The sequence below is a fragment of the Hoplias malabaricus genome, chromosome 4 (genome assembly GCF_029633855.1).
Source record: "Hoplias malabaricus isolate fHopMal1 chromosome 4, fHopMal1.hap1, whole genome shotgun sequence".
Taxonomy (NCBI): Eukaryota; Metazoa; Chordata; class Actinopteri; order Characiformes; family Erythrinidae; genus Hoplias; species Hoplias malabaricus.
Genome location: NC_089803.1, coordinates 52,498,387 through 52,526,086, shown reverse-complemented (window position 1 = coordinate 52,526,086; position 27,700 = coordinate 52,498,387). Strand labels below are relative to the sequence as shown.

Sequence of the window (27,700 nt, the reverse complement as noted above, 5' to 3'; positions counted from 1 at the left end):
TCTCCCTCTCTGAGTTTCTTCAGTCTCTGGGGGAGAGGAGGTGAAGTTTGTTCTGTTGCTGAGTTGAGTGGACTGTGTGCAGGTCAGAGGGAGATGGACAGCTGTGTGACTCTCATTCTGCTGCTCTCCACATTCACACCCACCACAGCTGGTGAGTACACATCATTAAACATTAAAAAGAGCATTTTTAAAACTGTTACTAGATTGTTATTTTGTAGGATACAAGAAATGAATATTATTTGTTATAGTGTCATGTTATATCTGATTTTGTGCCTTGCAATGGATATCCTTAATTGTATCTCAGTTTAAGTCATATTTCAAAATCAATTTCCTCATTATTTTGTGTTTAAATTTAATAGTGCCCAGAAAAAAAGGAAACCAAAGACATGTTCTGGACATCCTTAAAACATTCTTTGAAGTTGCCAGTTGTTTTGTAGTGTCTCAGAAACCATTCTGTGGACGGCTTTCCTTAAGAAGTTACGCTTTAACCAAACCATGAACACATATTTGTGTTGCTATATAAAAGAGCAACACAGTGATGCAACAGGTAATGTCTCTGTCACACAGCTCCAGGGTTGTGGGTTCAAACTCCAGGTTGGGTCACTGTCTGTGAGGATTTTTATGTGTTTTCCCTGTATCTGCATGGGTTTCCTCTGGGTTGTCCAGTTTCCTCACACAGTCCAACAAACACATACTGGTAAATGTGAAACTTGCATTTTTTTGTTTCTTATTGTACAATGTACAACACAATGTGTCTTCTAAATTTAACCCATCCCTGGCAGTGAGCTCAAATACATCCAAGTTGCCAACAGCCATTCCTGGTGACTGTGCAGTTGGAGGTGCTTTGCTCTTCAAGGAGGAGGGCAGTGCTGTTCCTTCCCTCCCTATCCCTAATTCTCTTGCCAGTAGTGGAGATTGAACCAGTCCCTATCCCTTAACAGGACTGTAGGATCTGCTTTATATCTGAATTGTTGCTTCCTGTCAATACATTTAAAAAATTAATTGTAATAGTTTTTTTCTCCATTAAAAAGCAAGACAAATACATCTAGGCTGCGTAATTGCTAAAGTGGCACAATGACTGAAAACATGCAAAAAACCTCTGTTATTCATCCTTCGGCCCAGTGTTTCATTTTGTTTGATATCGGCTGGAGTGGTTTAGAACAGCAATGTTGTAGTGAAAACATTCTCTGGACTGATGAATCTTGCTACAACATCTGTAAATATGACAAATAAATTTGGTTCTTTATGACAGTAGGGCATTAAAAGCTGTGGCTATTTTTCATTATTTAGATGGAAAAATTGGAAATGTAAATGTTAAAGCATTGATATTATAGAATCATGTGGCAATATCTATGGATTTTGACAAGGTAAAACATGTTTTCTCTAACCTTAAATCTCTCTCTCTCTTCTGTGTAGACATGGTAAAGCTAGTGAATGGAAGCAGTCGCTGTGCTGGGAGAGTGGAGGTTTTGGTCAGAGGACAGTGGGGAACAGTGTGTGATAATGACTGGGATATGAGTGATGCTGCAGTGGTGTGTAGAGAGCTGAACTGTGGGGAGGCTGTAGATGCACTGAGTGATGCTCACTTTGGAGCAGGATCAGGACCAATCTGGATGGGTGGTGTGGACTGTAGAGGATCTGAAACTACAGTGAGGACATGCATAAATGGAGTGTATGGACAGCAGATCTGTGATCATCATAAAGACGCTGGAGTCATTTGTTCAGGTAAACTTCACTACAGTTCTTACAGATATAATCTATTGTGGTGCAGGCCTAATAACTATTTAGTATGGCAGAAGGGCTGCCACAATGTTCCTAAATAGAGAAAATACATACAAAATCCAGTACAAAAAATAGTCCAACTACAACACCTGGGGAATTTTATCCCAGGAAAACCATGCTGAATAATTACAAACCTTAAGATTGAGGCACCCAGGCTCGTTTGTTGGAAAAGAAAATCTCAAAACAAAAGCTATTACAATATGCAATAAATGTCCAGATGCCCCTGCTTGCTCCAGCAAAAAAGACAACAAAAGAACAGTAAATCAAATAAAAATATATATTTAAAATCAAAAATTCAATCTTAACAACAAAATACTAAAATAAATGAATTCCTAAAACTAAAAACGAATAAACCAACTCAAAGAGAAACCAAACAACCAAAAATATGACAAAGAAATAAATGGCGCCAAGTGACAGACAAAAAGAAGCTACACTACACAGAAATATAAAGGCAATAAATTGGTAAAACAAAAGTGATCCAAAATGGAATAAATAAATGGAATTAATACCAACAGTGGCTCAAAGTGGCCGAAGCCACAATACTGAAAATTGGCAATAGTCACAAAGCAGCAGCACCGCCAAGGAAGAGTGGTAGAGCTCACCCAGTTATCCCCCAATATTAAGTAAACCTTCCCTTGCCAGTTCAAGGGAATAAAAAACATTCTGCCACATTATCACTACATAATTTAACCGAATTTAGAATCCTGTACAGAAAACTACAGAGGCCCTGATGGGTGAAGGCAACATTCCACTTATTTGTCTTTATTTCTTTTAGTCCTATTTGTGTAACATAGGTTTTGAAAGACTGGGGATGAAGGACTTACTGACTCCTAAAATTGAAATGTGCATGCGCAAGTAGGAACTGTTACCTCAGGCATATTTCACAGAGTAAACAACAAAATGTTATTGATCGTGTTTGTTCTTTGATGATAGATTGTATTTTTAATAAAATGAAAAAAACACTGATGCTGTTATTATGAAAAAAACTTTTCCTCTTTTTTTTCCTTTCTGCATCTATTAGTCCTGCCCTCCATATTTTCTGTACAACACACTCACATAATAAAAACCACATGTAAACAAAGTCCTTTATATGAAGCACCAAAGCCTCTCCAGACTTTCCAATGACAAGGGTATATATTTTGGGCTTTCCTGTGTTTGAAATGCCAGCAACACCTCTACATGGTGGTCCGGCAAAACTAGGCCTGCGTAATTTCTCTTTGCTCTTGTTTTTGGTGTTTGCCCATTTTTATTCCTTATGTGCTTTTGAAATTGTATGTTTGCCTTTGGAAATTTTGACACGTTTGCTTTAGACACCTTTTTGGATTTTCATACTGGATTGTGCTTCATGTCTCTGTCTCTGCATTTATCCTCACCTGCATATGATCCTTATAATCCAACAAAGCAGGCGATGTTACACAATAACATTTTTACTGCCACACTTCTCAATTTTATTGGTTTAAAGAATATGGTGAACAGAATTTTCAGGCCATGAGGAGTGAATGCAGAGAGAAATTTTAGAAAATGCATGAACACAAAATGGTTCACAAGAAAACAACAGAAAGAAAATAGTGTGAGCAATAATAGTTTGAGACATGGAGTTTAAATCTGAGCGAGTGCATATTTATTCTGCACAATAGCACCCAAGAGCATGTGAAAGCTCTAAATAACACCTTTAAATCTAGGACTCACACAGATATGTGGATGGAAAAGGAACAGAATCTTCAGGGTTATTTTGACAAGTTTGTCTTCACTTTATTTCAGGAAATATGGAAATATATAGCAGTACTCATATTAATAATCACATATAATTTCTTTAAGTGTTTTAATTGAAATGGTCTTTTGGAAAATACTATATTTGTATTATTATTTATTATTTAACTCAAAATTTGGAGTTAATAACTGGTCATTTCAAGCCACTATCTCATCATTTTGTCGAATTATCTAATTATTTGCTCATTATAACTCATTATTAACCTTTGCTCTTTTCATATTGGGTTAAAACCTCAGTGAATGTAAAATATAAACATTTATTCAATAATAGCCTCATTTCACATCTCTTTTAAAGCAATAAGTTTGCCTAAGTGAATTAAAAGCTACTTTAATGCCACTGTTATATCTGGGTTTTTAATCACTACAATGTGTAATACTATGGTTTCTTAAGTGCATTATTGGATGTATTTCCCTCTGTGATGATGTGTGCAGATTGGATTTACAGTTCAAATCAGTACACATGCTCAGTCAGTACAACTGATGTCCAAAGAGCATCGCAAAAAGCTAAACTCAACTACAAGACCACATTTAAAATGGTTTATGAATCATTTTAAAAATCTGTTTACTTCACTTATTAATTAGGTTGTAAAAATCTTAAAAATCATTAATAATCATTAAAACAAAGATAATAGGGATTCAGATCTTTTCTTTTTTTTTTTTTTTTTTTTTTTTTTTTTTTTTTTTTTTTGTCAAATAGAGAAAGTGTCAGAGAAGTTGCTGAAAATATTGAGGTAAAGAAAAAGCTCAGACCCGAGAATGTGATGTTCACATAATTTCACGTTAAGGTACATACCGCATCATCATCAATGTCTAAAAAACATTATCAGTGGTTAAATGGTTAAACATAATAAGAAATATGTGCTGAAGCTGACAGATATACCGTATGATCAGGGGCTGCATCCTTTTATGTATCATTTGAAGGCTGGTTACATCACAGCCGCACATGGGAGGCATGACAAGCATCAGTGTGGTTGTGGAGCCATCCAGGCCTGTCCGCCCCTTTACTCTTAAAGTGCTGCAATGCCTATTTGTGTATCATTCTTTTTTTTTTTTATGTTCAATTGAGAGTCCAAAACAATTTTTTATTTCATTATCTGTTTTTGAATCTGATTCCAAAAAAAGCAAATAATGGTTTGTGTTTTGTATTTCTGATTTTATGCTTCAGTCAAAACTTGGAAATGAAAAACATTTGTGTTTTTGCTTTATTCACACTTAACACTCGCACCCGCTAGCTGTGATGTAATGTGCATACCATCTATAGGTTTTGGAAACACGGAATTTTAAACTTTAATAGGGGGACAGTGACTTTAATTTTTAGGACTTGGGTGTATATGTCAAAAACAAAAGAGGGGAGGGGAATACTCAACGAAGCCCACCTGTGGACATGTCCCTGAATTTCTAATTCTCATTTACAATAACTTTATGCAGATGGAGGATTCTGCCAGTGTTGATGTATTGTTATTGGGCTGCAAATATTAGAGCTCTTATGTTTCGGACATCAGGCCCCCCATTCAAAGAAGCCTCAAAGCATAAGCCCCCTGGGTAAATCAGTAGTAGAGCTGTGTCATATTGTATTGTTTGCGATAATATTGTCATAATTTTTAAAATGATATAAACAACTGTATCATGGTAATAGTGATATTCTGACTTGTTTATGAAATGACATCATGCAGCTACCCATAATATGGCTTACATTCTTTACATAAGTGATTTTGCCACAGTGAGGTACAGTGGAAAGTGTCTCTGAGGCAGAGGAATTTGCTCCAAAAAAATGGGAGTGACTTCTATCATATGGAGGTGGTTTGGTTACAAAATAACCAATGCAAAATAAACCATGATATTGTGTAAAAATGTATTTTATTGAATAGAATTCATAATAATATAATTTTTTTTTTTTTTTTTTTTTTTTTTGGCGATAGTATACTTTTGAAGTTAATAAAAGTGTTTTTAGTGTTTTGTTCATATCGCCAAGCATAACACTATTGCCAAAATACCCTGAAATATTGTGATTGTGTCCACTCCTAATCTCCAAGCTATATCAACCTCAGGATCTCTCTGTTTCCCTTTTTTCAAAGGTGAAAGTTGCTGGTGAAGTGTTCAGCAATACTTTTGTAGTTAATCTTAAAACAAATTAAGATCTTTCTTAAATTTACTGAATCAGTACACCACTTTTTCTTATTCGCCTTTTTCCACCAGATAAGGCCTACTCTACCTGGGCTGATAAAATGTTATGCTGTATTGGTGACTTGTATGAGCCCTACATTCGTGAATGTGGATAAATTCCCTCTGCTGAGTCAGAGAATGCAGCACAATTTAGTCTCAATAAAAATAGGCAGCATCTCAGAGATATAAGAGTACTTTGGTTTTGAGACAATATATATATATATATATATATATATATACAACAAAAGACGGTATAGTGCGAATCTTATCACAGAACAGTCTCCAAACCACAATCACCAAATGTATATAGTAGTTATCAGATTAGAAACGTATTAAATGTGGGCATTAATCTCTGTCTGTTCATAGCAGCTGATATGAAAATGATCAATGAAAAGCTGAAAAATCACAGTTTCTTAAACAAGTATCTCCATTGGCTGCTAGACCTGTCAATCAAAATCGCCTATTTCCCGCCTCCCCGTTCTCCCGGTACTGATTGAGACTACAACTGAATGCACATTTACTCATGTGAAATATTAGAGCAGCGTGGCTATAATGAATCACAATAAGGAATAAATACGCTGATTTCGATCAAGTATAGTAATGAGAGACTCTGCTTTTGTTAAGACACTGATTCTTAGTGTCAGCTTTTAGGAGAATACGCTGCATGCTTTAGTTACAGAAAGTTGGACGTGACTCGTTGGAATCCACTAAAAGAAATCCGCGTTGTTCAATATTTCTGTCTACAATACACACAAGTCCATTTTACATGTGAAAGTTTTGGACACACCGCGAACCTGAACTGGATAAGCGGTTACAGATAATGAATGAACTTTTGGACATGTGTCCAAATGAAGATTTTTAATTTCTGATCTGTAATGTGTATAATCACGTTATCTGTGGGTTATTTTTACTGTCACCATCACAGAAATACAGTATTTTCCTGTTGCTGAAAAGTTCGCTTTTTGGAGATACATGTTTTTAATCAGACAGTGATGATATGTACAATTATTTATCAATTGTTTATGTCATTTTTTGGTCCTCCATTTTCGGCTACACCCTTGTGGTCAAAACTGATACAGAACGCTAGTCCTTAGGTCCTCAGCAATGTTTTATTACCCTGAAGCTTTGAAGGATAAGACAAATGTAAATCTGCTATCCCTTGTTGTCAGCGCTGGTACAGAACGTATAAGGTAAGTACTTTAAGTTGTTTTAAAGAAATATGTGAATGTACCAAAGTGTTAAAACTACTGAAATTATACATGTCAATGTTTCCTGTAAAATATAAACATACAGTACAAAAAATAATTGTTGTGTTATAATAATGTGTTTTTTTTTCTGAAAATGTTATTTATGTTGACATGGTCAATAAAAATATCAGGATATGTCAAAGAATTAAATTATTATTGTAAAGCAGGTTGTGTTAGGTGCAAATTTTTTTAGGTGCATCCAATTTTTTTTATGACACAATCTTTGAATATCAGATACACAAGATATGATTGTGTGTCCACCAGATAATTGTAGTTTCTGCTGCTCACCAAATTGTAGATGGTCTTCTCTTACTTGTAAATGGTGCTAGTTATTTTTTCTTTATGTTAACTCTTCCTAAAATTAAAAGATTAAACATGAAATACAGAATGTTCTGAAATCTTTGCATAGGCTAGAATAAGTAATTGTTATAATTGCTTTCAATTCTGTAAATAAACAATGATTTTGCATTTAAATATTCAGAGAGTGAAGGTAGTGTGTTTTTTTCTTAGAAAGACAACAAAACCTGTAATGTCTTTGGGGTGCTCAAACTTCTGTATACTGTGTATGCACTTGTGTTTATTAAAAAGTGCATTTTGTAATCTTTATTGTTGCATACTAATATTTCAGGTGTCAGAGTGGTTGGTGGTTCTCGCTGCTCTGGGAGAGTGGAGGCGTTTAATGGAGAGACCTGGTCCACAGTGTGTGATGCTGGATTTGATCAGCAGGATGCAGAGGTTGTGTGCAGAGAGCTGGGCTGTGGGCGTCCTGTGGAGGTGCTGGGAGCAGCTGCTTTTGGCAGAGGGGACGACCAGGTGTGGTCAGAGGAGCTTCAGTGTAGAGGAAATGAATCTCAGATTTCCTTCTGTCAAACATCATCTTCACTCAAACACAACTGTTCACATGACAGTGATGTGGGAGTGGTGTGTGCTGGTAAGAGGGGTTTAAATTAAACTTACAATCTCTTGGTGATGTGCTGTAAATTATGTTAAATATTGCCACTGTTCATTTAAACATGTATCTCCATTTTTGTGAATGTTTTTGTTTACTACATCATTTGAATAAACAACTGTCCATCACCCTTCCTGGATTGGGGCCTTGCAGTGATAGAAGGGCTTGTGTGGTCTGTTGACTTCCAAGGCTATGTCGTTGGGAGCTGTTAGCTCCCAGTAGGGTCTCCCATGGTGAATGGGTCTGGAGTGAAAATCCAGACAACACAATCCAAGAAGCATCCCTATGAACACAACAATTAGAACTAAGTGTACCCTTCCCAGGTGAGGGTTACCGGGACGACAAGGGTTACATGTCCGACGGCAAGTGCCTGGTGGCCTGGCAGCCCACGTGACCTGGCTGGGCTCATCCTGAAATGGCAACGTGGAAAGGTCATGTAGGCCCACCACACGCAATGTCCAGAGTAGGGGTGCGGTGCAATGCCCATTGGGCACAAACCGGTGGTGAAGGAGCCCCTGGCGACATGGAGCTTGGCAGCAGAAATTGGTTCTTGGCATGTGGAACGTAACCTCATTGTGGGGGAAGGAGCCGGAGTTGGTATAGGAGGTTGAGAGATACCATCTAGAATTGGGCTCATCTCTACACACAGAGTGTGTTCTGGAACCAAACTCTTTGATAGGGGTTGGTCTCTCTCCTACTTGAATTGTACAGGGTGAGAGGTGCCTGGTGGGTGTGGGGATACTCACAAGTCCCCGGCTGGTGACTGTACAGTTGGAGTTTGTCCTGGTAAACAAAAGTGTTGCCGCAATGCAGCTTCAGCTTGCAGAGAGGACCATTTTGACTTTTGTGTATGCATATGCACCGAAAAGCAGCTCAGAGTATTCTGCCCTCTTGGAGGTAGTGAGTGGAGTGCTAGAGAGGATTCCATGCACTGACTCTATTGTTTTGCTAGGGGACTTCAATGCTTACACTCACAATAACTGGGAAACTTGGAGAGGAGTGATTGGGAGGAACGGCCTGCCTGATCTGAACCCCAGTGGTGTGATGTTATTGGACTTTTGTGCTAGTCATGGTTTGTCCATAACAAACACCATGTTCGAACATATGGTTGCTCATAAGTGTACTTGGTACCAGAGCACCCTGGGCCAAAGGTCAATGATCGACCTTGTGGTCGTGTCTTCTGATCTGAGACCATGTGTTTAGGACACTAACAAGAGGGCAACCCAAGAACCCGTTTGTGAACACCAAGGGTGAGGGAAGCTGTCAATAGGAAGAAGGAAGCTTTTTGAGCTTGGTGGGATCTGGGAATTCCCGATTCCGCATTTAAGTACTGGCCTGCAGCATTCACTTGAGCAGTTTGCAGCCAAGTGTGAAGCGGTCAGTATGCGGATCAGACCCTCCAAGGTCATGGTTATCTCCCAGAAACAGATGGCATGCTCCCTTCAGGTAGGGGGTGAGAACTTACCCCAAGTGAAGTAGTTTAAGTATTTCCGGGTCTTGTTCACGAGTGACGGGAAAAGGGATTGTGAGAATGACCATAGGTTAGGTGCAGCGTCTGCAGTAATGCAGTCACTGTACCACACCGTTGTGGTGAAAAGAGAGCTGAGGCATAAAGCAAAGCTCTCAGTTTACCTCTCAGTGTACGCCTCCACTCTCACCTACGATCATGAGCTCTGGGTAATGACTGAAAGAATGAGATTGCGGATGAAAGCGGCCGAAATTAATTTTCTCCGACGGGTTTCTGGGCGCACTCTCCGTGATTGAGCGTGGAGCTCAGTGATTAAGGAGGAGCTAGGAGTAGAGTCACTGCTCCTTCGCACTGAGAGGAGTCATTGAGGTGGTTTGGGCATGTGATGAGTATGCCTCCTGGACGCCTCCTACTGGAGGTACACCAGGCACGACCAACTGGAAGGAGGCCCCCGGGTAGACCCAGGACATGCTGGAGGGATTATATCTCCCGGCTTGCCTGGGAATGCCTGGGGATCCTTCAGGAAGAGCTGCTGGAAATTGCATGGGACAGAAATGTCTGGGCTTCTTTACTCACCCTTTTGCCACCGTGACCCTGAAATGGATTAAGCGGAAAAGATGATGATGATGATGAACTGTTCATCATGTTGTGTGAAAATATTATGATAAACGGATCATATGAATGCTCCTAGATTACCTGGAATAAAATCTTTTCACAATGACTTCCATTGAATGTTAAATAGTTTTCTTTAATTATCATGTACAGTTACTATTTTAGGAAATGTATCTTTTTCACTGGACAGTGACGATATACACCAACCATCCATTATCTTCCACTTATTCGGGTGCAACAGTTCAAGCAAAGATGCCCAGACCCTCAACTTCCATCTCAAGACATACAATCTTGCCTGCCTGTTTTGGGTTTTTCCTGTGGTCCTTCTTATCTATTGGATATGCCCAGAACACCTCACCAGGGTACCTCTAATGGAGAGTCCAGACACTCTGCAGAGGTAATAACTGCTTGTACCTGTGATCTCATTCTTTCAGTCATCAGACAAAGCTCATGTCCAGAGGTGAGGGTTGAGGCATAGATAGAACTGTAAATTGAGGGTTTTGGTTTGTTGTTCAGCTTTCTTCACCAAAATGGAGTCCACACGGATCCGCCTGTCAACCTTCTGCTCCATCTTTCCCCTACTCGCGACCAGGACCCCAATGTGAACAAGAACAGGTTGGAGAGGTGTGTGCCTGCGTGATCCTAGGAACTATGTTGTCAGGGGCAGTAGGGTCTTCCAAGGCAAATTGGTTCTAGGTGATGGACCAGACAAGGAGTGATCCAAGAGATTCCATGAATAAGAAAACAAGAATACAGATTCCCTCGCACTGAGTTGGGATACTGGGGCCTCACTCTGAGGCCAGGCTTGGGGAAGGGGCTCCTCTGTGACCTCCGGGTTGCCAGATTTTCACTCACGGGGCCTGGCCGGGCCTAGCCCAAAGGAGCAGCATAGTTCTACTTTCCTGTGGGCTCAACACCAGTGGGAGAGGTAATAATCAGGGTCTGATGCCATGTGGATCAGGTACCAGCCAAGGGTGGGGGCCATGGCATTCCAGTCATCGGTTACTTAAACTGTCTCTAGGAACATGGAATGTGTGTGTGTGTGTGTGTGTGTGTGTGTGTGTGTATCTCTCTTTTGTTCAGGCAGTATGAGGTTGATGAATGGAAGCAGTCGCTGTGCTGGGAGAGTGGAGGTTCTTCACAGAGGACAGTGGGGAACAGTGTGTGGTGATGACTGGGATATGAGAGATGCTGCGGTGGTGTGTAGAGAGCTGAACTGTGGGGAGGCTGTAGATGCACTGAGTGATGCTCACTTTGGAGCAGGATCAGGTTTAATCTGGACGAATAATGTGGACTATAATGGATCAGAGTCTACACTGAGGAACTGTAAATCACAAGGATGGGGTAAACATAACTGTGGTCATGATAAAGATGCTGGAATTATATGCTCAGGTAAGCTTTGATTTCATTTTTGTGTTTTATTCAAAGAATAACCCATTTATTACAGATTCAAAAAATCTCAATCTAGTCAGTTTGCATTTCTTAGACATTTTTTTCTCTATAGACAGATACATGTTCTCATGGTCTAATATCTACTTTCATATAGTTCTGCTAAAAATAACTTGTAAGTTGTAGCAGGACGTTACAAATCAATATATGTCAACAATATTATTTCAGGAGTTTGGCTGGTTGGTGGATCTCGCTGCTCTGGGAGATTGGAGGTGCTTCATGGAGAGACCTGGTCCACAGTGTGTGATGCTGGATTTGATCAGCAGGATGCAGAGGTTGTGTGTAGAGAGCTGGGCTGTGGGTGTCCTGTGGAGGTGCTGGGAGCAGCTGCTTTTGGCCGAGGGGAGGACCAGGTGTGGTCAGAGGAGCTTCAGTGTAGAGGACATGAATCTCAGATTTCCTTCTGTCCAAGATCATCTTCACACAAACACGGCTGCTCCCATGACAATGATGTGGGCCTGGTCTGTGCTCGTAAGAACCGTTTTCACATATGAAACACATTTTTCTTACTTCAAAACAAGTCATGGTGATTTTATCTAATCAAGTAAATAATTATTTTTCTAACTTCTTTTCATTTCAGACAGTGTGAGGTTGGTGAATGGAAGCAGTCGCTGTGCTGGGAGAGTCGAGGTTCTTCACAGAGCACAATGGGGAACAGTGTGTGGAGATGACTGGGATATGAAAGATGCTGCAGTGGTGTGTAGAGAGCTGAACTGTGGGGAGGCTGTAAATGCTCTAAATAATGCTCAGTTTGGAGCAGGATCAGGAACAATCTGGATGAATTATGTCGACTGTCAAGGTTCAGAGTCTACACTGAAGAGCTGTAGATCAAAAGGGTGGGGAAAACACAACTGTGATCATAGTTCTGATGCTGGTGTAATCTGCTCAGGTAAACTAAACAAAAATTTAGAAAATTATTTGATTCCAGAGTTCCCTTGTTTTCTACCTGTATAACTTTGATAAAAATTATTTACATGCATCTTAATATATCATAAAAGTTTAATATAATAATGGTAAAAATATGTTTTGTCATTACTTTAATAATGTTATTTCAGGAGTTCGGCTGTTTGGAGGTTCTCACTGCTCTGGGAGAGTGGAGGTGTTTAATGGAGAGACCTGGTCCACAGTGTGTGATGCTGGATTTGATCAGCAGGATGCAGAGGTTGTGTGTAGAGAGTTGGACTGTGGGCGTCCTGTGGAGGTGCTGGGAGCAGCTGCTTTTGGCAGAGGGGAGGACCAGGTGTGGTCAGAGGAGCTTCAGTGCAGAGGAAATGAATCTCAGATTTCCTTCTGTCCAAGATCATCTTCACTCAAGCACAGCTGCTCACATGATGGAGATGTTGGTGTGGTGTGTCGTGGTGAGAGCTATATCACATCATCACTATATCATCACTGAATTTAATCTGTCATAGTTAGTCATGGGGCAGCACGGTGGCGCAGCAGGTAGTGTCGCAGTCACACAGCTCCAGGGACCTGGAGGATGTCGGTTCAAGTCCTGCTCCAGGTGACTGTCTGCGAGGAGTTTGGTGTGTTCTCCCCATGTACGTGTGGGTTTCCTATGGGCTTTTGTTACACACTATATAACATTTGTTGTGTTGTCTGGTTAAATATTTTCTTGAGCATGTCAGTATGTGGAAAGTAAACAGAAATATGGTGTTTCTTATCTGTAGCATCCTACAAACATCTGCCATTATTTGGGACATGAAGAGGAGACCCTGGTTTGTGAAGATGTGTTTCAGGATGTTGAATTTCCTTAACAGTAAACCAGCTTTCTTACGGTAGCTCAAGAGATGACTCAGGTTTTATGGAGAGGACTTCCCTGTGATTGTGTGTAGCGTAGTCTATAAATAACTGCTTATGCCTTTGTGACTTCTTGGACGTGTTTCTGAGATGGTGAAAATATTTTCACTCTCTCTCTCTCTCTCTCTCTCTCTCTCTCTCTCTCAGTTCTACAGAGAGTGTGAGATTGGTGGATGGTGGAAGTCACTGTGCTGGGAGAGTGGAGGTTCTTCACAGAGGACAGTGGGGAACAGTGTGCAGTAATAACTGGGATATGAGAGACGCTGCAGTGGTGTGTAGAGAGCTGAAGTGTGGGGAGGCTGTCGATGCACTGAGTGATGCTCACTTTGGAGCAGGATCAGGACCAATCTGGATGGATGGTGTTGACTGTAGAGGATCTGAGTCTTCACTGAGAAACTGTAGATCAAAAGGGTGGGGAAAACACAACTGTGGTCATAGTTCTGATGCTGGTGTCATTTGCTCAGGTAAAATAAACAAAAAATGTGAAAATGGTTTGATTCCAGAGTTCCTTTGTTTTCTACCTGTATAACTTTGTTAAAATTATTTACATGCATTCACATTTAATCAGGTTTAACATGGATCAGATTTTTTTATTTGAAAAATATTATTATTATTATTTTATTTAAAAAAATAAATAAATAAAAAATAAAATATCCGCATGCAGCCTCAGCCCCTCAGATCTGCCTTGGTCTCTGGTGCACAGCTTCTAACCTCCTCTTATCTCCATCTCTTGCTAAACTAGTTTTCTTTGTATATAAATGCAGTATGATCCAACATTATATGACATTTTGCTATATATGTATGTTTCTGAATGGATGTGTAATAAGCTCCATATGGTGAAATGTACATTGTATTTGAGCACATTAGAGCTGCAATTTATGTTCATTTTGATAACTATTAGTCTATTGGTATTTTTTTATAGTCACTTAAAAATGGTGTTCTGCAGTATGTGTTAAATTATGTTGGGATGGTTGTTGAAACTGACAGTGTGGCACAAACAGCCCTGAATTACCAGCCACTGCTGATTGCACATTACTTTACATTTATAATAAACACATACCTAAAATATGTAGTTACTGATTATATAAAATGTTTAATCAAACAAATTATATATATATGGGCAGCATGGTGGCACAGCAGGTACTGTAATATATTATTACCACTAGGGAGAGTGACATCTTACCTTTATTGGCCAACTGCAACTGAATTTGGTAGTGATATATATATATAAATATATATATATATATATATATATATATAAATATATATATATATATATATATAAATATATATATATATATATATATATATATATATATATATATATATATATATATATATATATATAAATTCCTATGTGTTGACAACCTTAAAACATCTTTCTTTCTTTATGTCTAAACTTCAGGAGTGCGGCTGGTTGGTAGCTCTCGCTGCTCTGGGAGATTGGAGGTGCTTCAGGGAGAGACCTGGTCCACAGTGTGTGATACTGGATTTGATCAGCAGGATGCAGAGGTTGTGTGTAGAGAGCTGGGCTGTGGGCGTCTTGTGAAGGTGCTGGGAGCAGCTGCTTTTGGCAGAGGGGAGGACCAGGTGTGGTCAGAGGAGCTTCAGTGTAGAGGAAATGAATCTCAGATTTCCTTCTGTCCAAAATCATCTTCACTCAAACGCAACTGTTCAAATGACAATGACGTGGGCCTGGTCTGTGCTCGTAAGAACTTTTTTTTTACATTTTAAAGAATGAAACACATTTGACTTCAAAACAAGTTATGGTGATTTTATTTATCTCATCAATAACATGTTTTTCACTTCATTTTTTTTGGTGTGCAGACAGTGTGAGGTTGGTGGATGGTGGCAGTCGCTGTGGTGGGAGAGTGGAAGTTTTTCACAGAGGACAGTGGGGAACAGTCTGTGTTTTGGGTGGAAATGAGGTAGCTGGTGCAGTGGTGTGTAGAGAGTTGGACTGTGGGAAGCCACTGAGTTTAGATCTGGATAAACTTGGAACTGGGCCAATCTGGATGAGTTTTGTGGACTGCGACGGATCAGAGTCTTCCCTTAAAAACTGTGGATCATTGGGGTGGGGCAAGCACAGTTGTAATCATGAATTTGATGCTCAACTGATCTGTTCAGGTATGGGTTTTAACAACATTTAATCTATGAACAGTTTTATGAAACTGCTTGTGTGTTTTAGAGTGTACTCCCCACACTTTAACTATAATTTCAGACATTCACACATTACTGAGCAGTTCCTACTTGAACTGAGGTTTATGCACAGTCAGCAACAAGAGTGCAACAAGTGAGGACTTCCATTTTCCAGAACTTACAATGTAAAAACGTATACCTCCCAAAATAGCAACTTTAAAGGAGAAGGAAAAAGTCTCCTTAACTTTCAATGGAGCATGAATTTTTACCATATTGTGAAGGACAGCTGCTGTGTTCAAAAGATGTAGTAAACTGAAACATGAATATACATATATATACAGGGTGAGTCAAAAGTCTAATGAGTTTTATTTCAGAAACGAAAGAGAAAATTACATATCTGACCACTCCATCAAATAATGGTGAGGGGGCGTATCTTTTAAACTATGTCTGGAACATGGCTGCCATCTTGAAAGCCGCCATATTGGATCAAGGACACGTTTTTCCAATAGGAAGTTGGTCATGTAGCATATCAAAAAGACTAGAACTTTCTCACAAATCGATTGGTGCAATCAGAATTGCAATAACAGTCAAATTTCTGTTCCTGCAGTAGTACTTGGTTCTTGGCCACACTAAGTAGCGAATTATGAGAGACTAATATTTCTACCGTATTACTTGGTCACATAGAGCAGATCAGGAGCTGAGAGTGGCAAAGCGTTTGTTGTTTTGTTTGTTTGTTTGTTTGTGTTTTTTTAAACACTCGAGTGCAAACTGTGACTTTGTGGCCAAGTATGCTGTTGTAGTGAAGTAATTGAACATAATATTTTCAGTATTACTGAAATAAGAATTATTAAACATGAAACAGTCTGGTCAAACAATGATTTTATCCATTTTACAATATTTTTAATCATCAGACAAAATAGATGTTTTCCCATGTCTCTGGTGGACATGAACATAATGGGGTAGTAAAATATATCTACTTTAAACGTGAAGATTCCTATAACAATAGTCCCTTTAATTCATAAAATAACATTTCCAGATATTTCAGATATTCCAGATATTCACAATGATGTTGTAAGCTAATTGCAGGCAAAAGCAAGACTGAAACCCTTACTATTTCCTTTCTAAGGTGATATTTAATTTCTATGATCATGTAAATGTTTCCTCTTCAACTCTACATTTTCTTCCCAAATTCTTAATACTATCTCAGTGTCTTATCTTGTATAATGTAGTCTTCATAAAATAAATACTTCACCCAGAAATGCACTCATATTACAATACAGTGAAGGTGTGGACTGAATGTGAGTTTTGTGAACTGCCATTTCATTTACAGGATCCTAACAAAGTACATTTTAATTAACTTACTATTTTTATACATCTTGGCTTTTGTAACGTTCCAGTGGCTATATTTCAGGTCACACAAGGCCCAGACTTGCTAATGGTCCCCATATGTGCTCTGGGACAGTGGAGGTACTTCATGGGAAAATCTGGGCCACAGTGTCTGACCTTCACCAGCAGGATGCAGAGGTTGTGTGTAGAGAGCTGGGCTGTGGGCGTCCTGTAGAGGTGCTGGGAGCAGCTGCTTTTGGCAGAGGGGAGGACCAGGTGTGGTCAAAGCTTCAGTGCAGAGGAAACGAACCTCAGATTTCCTTTTGTCCGAAATCATCTTCAAGCAATCACAACCTCTCCCATGACAGTGACATCGGACTCATATGTTCTGGTTAAGTATATAATCTGAGTCATCCTTTATTAAATATTTTTTAATGATCATTATATAAAGGTGATCCCTGTGTTTGTATTCTGTTACAGACTGTTTTGATGAACTGTTAGTTTTGTGTTCAGGTCACACAGGAGCTCGTCTGGAGAACGGCTCTGACTCATGTTCTGGTCGAGTGGAGATCCAGTACCTCAGTGAGTGGGGCACAGTGTGTGATAGAAGCTGGGATATGAGAGCTGCCAGTGTCCTCTGTGGTCAGCTGAAGTGTGGGACTGCTGTGGCTGTGTTGGGGTCAGACTGGTTTGGGGAGGGGAGTGGTCAGATCTGGGCTGATGTGTTTGATTGTCAGGGGAATGAAACACACTTGTCACAGTGTCCCATTTCATCATGGAGTCGAACTGCAGTCTCTCACAAACAGGACGCTGGAGTCATCTGCAGCAGTGAGTTCTTCGAATCAAATACCACGTGTACAGTGTTTTTGATCTAAATGTGTGAAGTTCTTAAAACTGAAACATGCTGTTAATTTGTACAAATATAAATACGTGTTTGATATTTGTTCCCTTCAGATTCTTCTCTGGTGTTGAATGAGGGGCGAGTGCAGTTGTCTGGAGGAAGAGAGTGTGAGGGGGAGGTGGAGGTGTACTTCATGCAGGACTGGAGAAGAGTTGTGTTTGAGTCCTGGAGTGTGTCTGAGGCCTCTGTGGTCTGCAGACAGCTGGGCTGTGGCTCTGTGCTCAACTTCTCCAGATACACTCCATCCAGACCTCAACAAACAGACATGTGTGTGAGAGGATTTAAATGTTCTGGGAGTGAAACTCATCTGGGGAACTGCAGCAGTGCAAAGGTAGTAAACTGCAGCTCCAGAGAACAGCTCTCCATCACATGTTTGGGTAAGTGTAGGTATAAATAAGTAAACAAAGGTGCATTTTCCTCGCCAGTTCTGATACAATTTAAGAAATTTTGAAATGTGAAATCTATTTTAGGAGCATATTTCACCTTTACACAAAGTATGTGAGTCTTTTGCATCACAGTCGCTCCCTCTAATGCAGCCTTTATGTTTTTAATCCCCACTGTTTCACATACGGACCTCTCTGATGAACAGGACAGTGTGAAGCAAAAGGTGTCTCGCATAATAACATAAGTGTCACTATGTAACATCTAAAGTTCATATCATAGATATTTGTGTGTGATTTTATCATGGCCATTCAAGTCAATCCTAGTCAGGCTCTAGGGCTGGTGTCCACGTAGTGTTTATATGTGCTGTATACTGTGATTACACTATTAAACAATGCTACAATATGGTGACAGTATTACCACATACTGTACATACCACCAATAATTTTGTTTTGGGCTGATGCGATAATTGGAGTAGCCGATAACAATATTAATAACCAATAATTTAATATTTTTGTAATTAAAGCAAATTCACATTAGATTAAAGCAAAACACATTCTATTCAATAAGCATGTTAGTTGTAGTTCAAGTTTTACTGCTGGTTCCACATGGATGTTTTCTAGAGGGGTGCTAATTAGTGCAGGGTTTGTTTTGGAGAGCAAAGGAGAGAGAGTTTGAGCGAGTGTTTGAAATTGTTTATCCTCATTTCTCCGTAATTAATTAACATACTGGATGACGTTATATCTATTTTCATGTGTTTTGTATAAGAAGGGCTCCTGAACTAGTGTCTACGCCCTTGTAGTACACCTTCTTTGACTGAGAGCAGGATTTTTCAGCATAAAATATACACTATATATTATTGTACGGAACAGAAAATGACTAAACTACAAGTCAGCCACAGATTAATAATGCTTTAATATCGCACAAAATGAGAAAGGTTTTGGTAAAGAATTTGGGGGAAATCATTTAAAAATGACATAAACAGTACAGATCCTACAGAAACTGTGTTGCGGCAGCTGCAAACTTTTAACACAAATTGTTACCTGGACACACACCTCAGACAATAACTAAGTTTAACTAAGGTTAGGTGGGTCTAGATTTAGTTCTACAATTACTCTATCTGTTGATCATGTTGATATGTTCGTTAGTCCTTTTCGCTCTGCACTGCTGTGTCTGATCCACTCATACCACTACAGCACAGGCTAACATCCCACCACCTTACAGTGTCACTGTATTTTGAGAGTTGTACACCACCCAAATAATACGCATCCCTGACCATTGAAGAACAATATGAAAGGGGTTAGAAAGTATCCAGATCAACAGTTTGTTTACAGTCTGTAATTTTAAAAGTGTTAAGTGCAACTGAATGGTCAGTGGAGCTGATAAAGTGGACAAAGAGTGTAAAACATTAGAGTCTGTCTTTTTTTTTTGGCTTGGCAGTGTCTTTAGTACTTGATATTTTTTCTTTGCATGTGGTCTTTGTTTTAACTCGGTCCATAACTCAAACAGACAGTCGTGGAGTAATATAATGTTATCAGCCTTTAACGGTTTAAAAACATTCTACCATTTATATATATATATATATATATATATATATATATATATATATATATATATATATATATATATATATATATATGTATGTATGTATGTATGTATGTATGTATGTATGTATGTATGTGTGTATGTGTGTATGTGTGTGTGTGTGTGTGTGTGTGTGTGTGTGTGCGAAGATAAGTTTAACTCCATCAGACTGTTTGGTTCTGGAGGAGACTGTGCAGGAAGGCTGGAGGTTTTTCACAGTGGATCATGGGGGACAGTGTGTGGTGACTTGTGGGATATTGAGGATGCGCAGGTGGTGTGCAGACAGCTGCAGTGTGGAGTGGCCCTCAGTGCCCCGGTACCAGCCCGGTTTGGACCTGGAACTGGACCCATATGGCTGAATGAGGTGCAGTGTGAGGGGAATGAGACGTCCCTGTGGAACTGCAGATATCAGCTGTGTGAAGAGGATGAATGTGGACACAAGGAGGACGTAGGGGTCATTTGCTCAGGTTAAGTTTCCTGCATTCCATTTCTGCAAATGTAGAGTATTTAATTCCTTTACATTTGACATTCACTTTAAATGTACAAATGGCTGCACATTGAACAGCAGTTTAAATTTAGTGGGAAACAAAACTGGTTAAACAGTAGTCAATTATTACTATAGACATGTAATATTACTGTGCCCCCCTGAGTCACAGCAACATTTACAAAGCAAACGAAAGGTCAGAACACAACAGTATTAAGGAGAACACAAATACATTTTAAAAATTGTTTTTAATGCCGCATTTTGGAAGTATATTTATGTTCTCCTTAATGCTGTTGTGTTCTGACATTTTGTTTGCTTTGTAAATTTTGCTGTGATGTGACTCAGTGGGCCACCATATAATAGTTATTATATCACATTCACAAACAATCAGACACATTTAAAAAATCACAATGTTATTAATCTCAACAGACTTTAAGGAGATCAGACTCACTGAGGGCTGTGAGGGGAGTCTAGAAGTGTACTACAATGGAACCTGGGGGAATGTGTGTGTAAATGAAATGGATGAAAAAACAGCGAGTTTGATCTGTCAGGAGCTGAACTGTGGAAGAACTGGCAGTGAGTCCTGGGGCAGTGCAAGAGTGGGATCAGCTCCTAACTGGCTGGATAATCTGAAATGTAGGAAACATGACTCCGCTCTGTGGAACTGTCCATCTTCCCCCTGGGGACAGAACAAATGTGATAACAGCAATGAGGTGGCTCACATCACCTGCTCAGGTAGTCTGTTCTTTCTACATGTTGTGTTTATTGACAACAGCATCAATATTTCACAGTGAACAGTGTGTAATTTTGTTGAAAATAATAAGATAAACATTCACATTAATCCAAACTGGTGTCTGAGGAATATTCAATGTATTTTCTTATTACAGATGCTCAAAATACACAAAGTATTCAGCATAAATCTCCAGACCAAACTCAGCACTCAGGTAAGATCAGTTCAAACACATAAATGCCTTTTTGTTTACAGAAGTGCACTGTCACTGTGCTTTTTAAAGCTTGATTAAGAATTCAATCACTGTATAACTGTCTGTGCTCTGTCTTGTCAAATTCATCTAGAAAAATAAGTAAGAGGCAGTAAGTATTTATATAAACCATGGTCTAAAATAGCAGTCTATGAAAGCCAGACAGGACTCTTATGTAAACTGTTGAAGAGTTTGATAATGACACTATAGAGTAATCAGTTATAATTATTTATTTGATTAATTGAATTATAATTTATATGATTGACTCTGGAGGGTTTGATTAATTTTATTATAATTGATAATGTGAAGGGTTCTTGGCCCCAGAAAAGAATTTGATCAGAAAGTATGAATTCCATGCAAAACCAGCACACACACAAATAAATAACCAAGGCATGGTTTTATTAACACAGCTAGTTAGTCCTTTCTGAGTGGTAGCCTGATCAGCAGAATTTCTGAAGATTTCTCTTATGAGAGAAAATAAACCCTATTCACCCTGTGTTACAAGGGAAGCACAAATGGATACAATAAATCAATAAATCCAAAAACTAGTCTAAATTATTTAAATATGTTTTCTTAAGCAGCCAGTGTACTTTGTAAAACTGACTCTGAGCTCATGTGTTCTGTGTGTGAATAGAGCACCTGCCTCTCAGACTGAGGGGAGGAGAGAGAAGCTGCTCTGGGAGACTGGAGGTGTATCATAACTCTCAGTGGGGTACAGTCTGTGATAATCTGTGGGACATCAGGGACGCTCGGGTGGTCTGCAGACAGCTGGGCTGTGGTCCGGCGCTGAGGGCTAATGGGAGTGCTGTCTTTGGAGCTGGTAATGGGACTATCTGGCTGAACAGAGTGAAGTGTAGAGGGAATGAGATTCACCTGTGGGACTGTCCTCATTCCCTGAAGAACCACACTGACTGCTCCCACAGACAGGACGCTGGAGTCACCTGTGAAGGTCAGAGGAGACGACTGGACACTGGAGATTCAACAAGATTTAAACATCAAAACTGTTTAATATATTTCAGTGTTTCTAATTCACATGACTTTGTTTAAAGTAGAATTGACAGGTAACATTTAAACTTCACTTTCACAACTACTGTATATGATTTTGTTCTCTGTATTTACAGATATAACTGTGCCTTCTACCACTGCACTCGCAACGACATTCACCACCAGAACAGGTACTGTTTTCAAACATTAGGATTTTAGTTTTGAATATGAGATTCAGTGTTTTATGAAGTTTTTTATTATTATTGTTATTTTCAGCAAGTCACACAGAGAACAGGACATTTTTTACTTTATCAGATGTTCCGTCCATCTATCCAGTGTCTCTCCTGGTGCTGGGAGTCATTCTCTTCCTGTCCTTAGTGCTTCTGTTTGTGCTGTTTTATCAGAATAGAGTGCTCAGGAAAGGTATAACCATCTGCATTTCCTTTACATTCTCTAAACAAGATTAGTCCTGTAACCCATCATCTGTCTTCTCTTCTGATGAACTGCCTCCATGTTCCTCTCTGTCTCACAGTGCTCTTTAAGAGGAGACATAAGACTCAGACTGAGGCAGTGTATGAGGAGATTGACCACAGACACATCACTAAAAGAAATGACTTAACCCAAAATGGTGAGTGACATACAGAGTTTTTCTAACTGTACAGATGTAACACTAATGTCATTCCCAACATTCTAAGTGCATGGGGGCACCAGCCTCAGCCCTTATCTGAGAGTTTTATTTTGTGTTTTTATTATTATTTTTCGTTTGCTTGTTTGTTTGTTTGTTTGTTGTGTGTAGAAGTGATGTGTGGACTAAATGGTGTAAGGAGGATTTCTGTCTTTCTATTATTCTTAATTTTTCCCTTCACGTCTCCAGGAAGATTATTTTAACTAATGTATCTTCCAGACCAGTAACTATTTTAAGAATATCCCTCTATTGGCTAAAGTGATATTAATTGTGGGTGATATTGATTGGGAGCATGTTTCATAACATAACGGTACTTCTCTCCTCTAAAAGAAAACATCCTCTCTGAAGCACAACATTCAGGATACGAGGATGTGGATGAGAAGCTTCTTTCAGGTAAAAAATTCCTTACACTGAGAAATTTTGCAGTTTGTATTTAGAAAATAGTAGTTATGCATTTGCCAGATTTCCCACCGATTCTGTGTGAATTTGGTTGATTTGTCAGTTTGATTTGTGTAGAGAAATGACTCAGGACTGTCTCATTCTTAATAAAGGGTTTCCATTTTTCCAGAAACGTCAGCAACTGATAAAAAAACAGAATATTATGATGATGCTGTCACCAGCGGTCTGACAGGTGTGTTACAGTATTAAATAATAACATGTGTTTTGTTACTTTTACATTAAATCACAAGGTAAAAACATAATTTCACTGTTTGTAAAATCAGTTTGTGTTTATTTTATTTTGGTGAAACAGGAGAGAACTATGATGATGTCATCACTGCTGGACTCATCTCTTACAGTGCAGCAGGTGTGTTTGTGTTTTGTTTTTTAGTTTTAAAAGAAAAGCAAGTATGAAAAGTGATCATTGGAGAACAAAGTAAAAGGGAGCTAAACCATTGTAATTGTAGAACTACAAAATGCATACACATGGCAAACACCACTTTTAAAAGTAATTCTGGAGTGTGAGAGGAAACCGGAGCACCCGGAGGAAACCTACGCAGACACAAGGAGAACACACCAAACTCCTCACAGACAGTCACCCGGAGCGGGACTCGAACCCACAATCTCCAGGAGTTGTGTGACTGCGACATTACCTGCTGTGTCACCATGCCGCCCAATTCTGCTTTTAGTCACCTTTAATATATTCAGCAGACCAACTGGGCTGTGCAGAGATGAAGTGCAACAATTACAATAATGTTAATAATTATATAAAAAGAATGATTAATTACATTTTAGTTAATAAAATGCTTACATTGGTATCAGTTAGCACAGTAACTTTACCATATTTAACCGACTGTCAAATATATTACGTAAAAATATAAAAAGCTTTTTATCTGTGAAATGTTACTCAGTTTCTTAGTTTTACACTTTAATATAACATCTAAAGAGGCATACAAGTCTTGCATTTCTTCTATTTTAAAGGGTCAGAATAAAACTTTTTACTACTCAGTAAAACTGTATTAACATTCAAATTAACCAGAGATCTACCTCAAGGGTTCTGACCTTAGCCAGCGAGCTAACCACAGCTAACATTTGTTTATTAAATCTGCCAATTCCCACACTCACTGGTGGGGACTCACCTGAAATTTCTTTCTGCTGATTCACTCCTCTTCAAAAACATTGTCTATATTTACTATCCAACACTGCTTGCTTAAGCTTGTTTACTGAGGTGAATGACTGACAGGGTTTCCAAATCTAGTGTCAGGAGTTCGGCAACAATTAAAAGATCTTTGACGATTGTTTTTAAATCTTTCATTATAGATCTTATGTGTAGCATTACTATATTCTACAACTTTAAAAATAGCCACTATTGTTCTTTAAATGTGTGTGTGTTTTGGTGAAGAGGACCTAAGGGAGATGACATATGATGACATCATCAGTGCTGATCTGAACTCAGCTGAAGGAGCAGGTAGGACTTGTAATGGAGCAACACTGTAATCTCCAACATGAACACAGTCCCTGATGATACTGAGACTGATTTAATGACATTTATCTCTACATTTGGACAGAAGATGTAACAGAGAACTATGATGACGCTGTTCCCACTGAACCGAGCTCCAACATCGACACAAGTAACGTTTCCTTCATGTTCATAAATAATGTTAAAGTGAAGATTCAATACATTTAATATGTCACCTTTGTTTCTAATCGTTATCATTGATCTCTATGTTGTAGTGAACACAGCAAAGGACTACGATGATGTGATCACTGCTGGACAGGCTGTAGGAGAGGTTAAAGGTGAGAGTCTGATACTGTTGTGGAGTCAGCTATATTGCAGATGGGAGTGGAGTAAATGTTTCAAAATGGTGCAAAGCAGTAAAATGAAAACATTGCATTTTCTTTATACAATGGGGAAAATACAATTGCCTCCACTATGTGGTGCTTTCATCCTTCGTTTAGAATTGTGCAGTTGAATAAACTGATCCTGAAAAAGCTAATTATTATTTTGCTGCTCATTTTTTTGACTGAGAATAACTGAAAATCTAAATATACATTTTGGGTCACTAGGGTCAAAACATTAATACATTTTAACTCTCTTTAGCTCTGTACACTTCAGTGCAGTTCAGCAAACAATGACTCCATTAAATGTAGATGTCAGAGAAGCTGCAAAACTTAAAGTAACAGAAAAAAATAAAACTCAACTCAGGTTCACATGCCAGTGTAGTTACAAACAAGAAGTTTCTCACTCCAACCATCAGAGGCCTCGCCTCAATAAATGTTTGTGTGTATATTGTAAAAAATTGGGTCTAGTTACAGCAACAACACAAATACTTACTATCATTAATCATAAACAAGCATCTTACACACATTAGAATAATATTAGTGTAAATATTCAATATAAAATATATAATGTAAAATAAATGTGTTAAAAGATAAATATTGAAAACAAATCTTCAAATAAATAGGATTTTACAAAATGAAACTTTATAATAATAATAATTCATTCATTCATTATCTGTAACCCCTTATCCAGTTCAGGGTCGCGGTGGGTCCAGAGCCTACCTGGAATCATTGGGCGCAAGGCGGGAATACACCTTGGAGGGGGCGTCAGTGCAACACAGACACACATACATACAGACACTTTGGAGTCATCAATCAACCTACCAACGTGTGTTTTTGGACTGTGGGAGGAAACCGGAGCACCCGGAAGAAACCCATGCAGACACGGGGAGAACACACCAACTCCTCACAGACAGTCACCTGGAGCAGGAATCGAACCCACAACCTCCAGGTCCCTGGAGCTGTGTGACTGCGACACTACCTGCTGCGCCACCGTGCCGCCGTATAATAATAAAAATAATACTAATAATAATAATAAATGAAATTTTAAAGCACTTTTCAGTAACCCAATGGTGCTGTTTACAATCAGATCACACGTAAATACGATCACATCCACAATCAAAGAGAACAAGAAGAACAAATAATGCTACATAATAACACACAATGCTACAAAATAGGAACAAGGGTAAAAACAACATGTGTTAGCCAAGATTGTTTTAAGTGTTTTAAGATTAGATTTGAATAGCGATAGAGATGTTGACTGTTGAATTTCTGGAGGGAGGGAGTTCCAGAGGCGTGGGGCATGTCTGGAGAATGCTCGGTCTCCAAGACTATGCTGCTTGGAATAGGGACTGCTGAGTAAACCAGGTGAAGAAGATCTGAGAATGCGATTAGGTGTGTATGGTTGAAGAAGGTCCGATAAGTAAGAGGGAGCTAGGTTATTGAGAGCTTTGTAGGTGAGAAGGAGGATTTTGAACTGAATATGATATTTAACAGGAAGCCAGTGGAGGTTTTAGAGAACTGGGGTGATGTGGTGGCGGGACTGGGTGTGGGTGAGGAGACGGGCAGCAGAGTTCTAGACCATTTGGAGTTTATGTAGTAGTGAGGATCTAATGCCAGAAAGAAGAGAGTTAGTCAAGACAATAGTCCAGACGGCTGGAGATGAATGCATGGATGAGGCGTTCAGTAGCAGACTGGGAAAGAGAAGGACGGATTTTAGCAATGTTGCGAACGTGGAAGAATGAGGTTTTTATGATGGAACTAACATGGGAATGAAATGTGCAGTGTTTTCTGTTTAATAAGCTGATGGACTACATTTATTGTCCCAGAAAAAAATGTATAATTTACGTTTATTCATTTACAGGCTAAGACATAGAGGAAGAACTAAGATGGATCATGTGACTGAGTCTCTTCGGGAAATTACATTCACACTTCTTCAGATTGTATTGTAAGGTGTCTTGTGACTTGTTAAACTCTTTGTTTGATCTTTATGTAACACAATATGAGGAGTTTCAAATAATACAAAAAATATTTAAAAAATTATTTCATTTCTGCAAAAGTGAGTTTTCTGAATTGTTGCATTTTATTGTTATGTCTCATTTATGTTCTGTTCACATTATGGCTTTTGAACATTTTTGCTTTATTTTTTAACTTTCTGAATAAGTTTTATGTGATGTAGTTAAAATTGGAAAATATTAGAAGGAATGATCCATTTCAGAATCTACAGGGTTTTTTTTTTTAAGAAATGTGTTTTTGTTTTATGGGGTGGGCCGGAAAATGTAAATTAAACTTTAGAGAATTTCATTGTACATTATTTAACAGTACAGTACCAACAATATCTAAAATTTAAACTGAAGCAGTGAGGAATGTGCTGTACATTCATAAATGTGTATGATCTGCTCAGTAAACCCAATGATTGTTTTAGAGAGAGGTGTTTTGTTGTTGCCAATTAAAATTAAGCAGCTTTTTATTTACTGTTAATGAACAAGCCCGTCTGTGTTGATATGATTAGTATGTTTATATCATGCTTATTTTTCTTAGGAATTAAATGTATAATATAGAATTTCATACTTTAGTGACAATTCTGCTTTTAATTTTGTTTTTTTTGTGTTTAGTTTTCAGTATTTTTATTTTTTTATTTTGTATCACTCATATAACCATACTTCTTGGAAATGCACTCAATAAATGTGATAATAAATGTTGTGCATTGTGTATCTTT

At 38.7% G+C, this 27,700-nt stretch overlaps 1 protein-coding gene across 1 annotated transcript; it reads left to right on the top strand.

Moving 5' to 3' along the window:
• Nucleotides 1-93: 93 nt before the first annotated feature.
• Nucleotides 94-26,946, top strand: LOC136695046 (scavenger receptor cysteine-rich type 1 protein M130-like). The gene is made up of 28 exons (XM_066668861.1): nucleotides 94-151; nucleotides 1,417-1,725; nucleotides 5,350-5,352; nucleotides 7,591-7,893; nucleotides 11,075-11,383; nucleotides 11,570-11,572; nucleotides 11,609-11,911; nucleotides 12,021-12,329; nucleotides 12,496-12,804; nucleotides 14,649-14,948; nucleotides 15,068-15,367; nucleotides 16,791-17,096; nucleotides 17,219-17,533; nucleotides 17,660-17,983; nucleotides 19,721-20,038; nucleotides 20,485-20,790; nucleotides 20,943-20,999; nucleotides 21,670-21,984; nucleotides 22,157-22,210; nucleotides 22,296-22,442; nucleotides 22,552-22,647; nucleotides 23,035-23,097; nucleotides 23,273-23,335; nucleotides 23,456-23,509; nucleotides 24,545-24,610; nucleotides 24,711-24,773; nucleotides 24,877-24,939; nucleotides 26,846-26,946. Exons 1-28 carry the CDS (start codon nucleotides 94-96, stop codon nucleotides 26,848-26,850), a joined length of 5,121 nt encoding a protein of 1,706 aa, XP_066524958.1. The 3' UTR covers nucleotides 26,851-26,946.
• The last annotated feature ends 754 nt before the right edge of the window (nucleotides 26,947-27,700 follow it).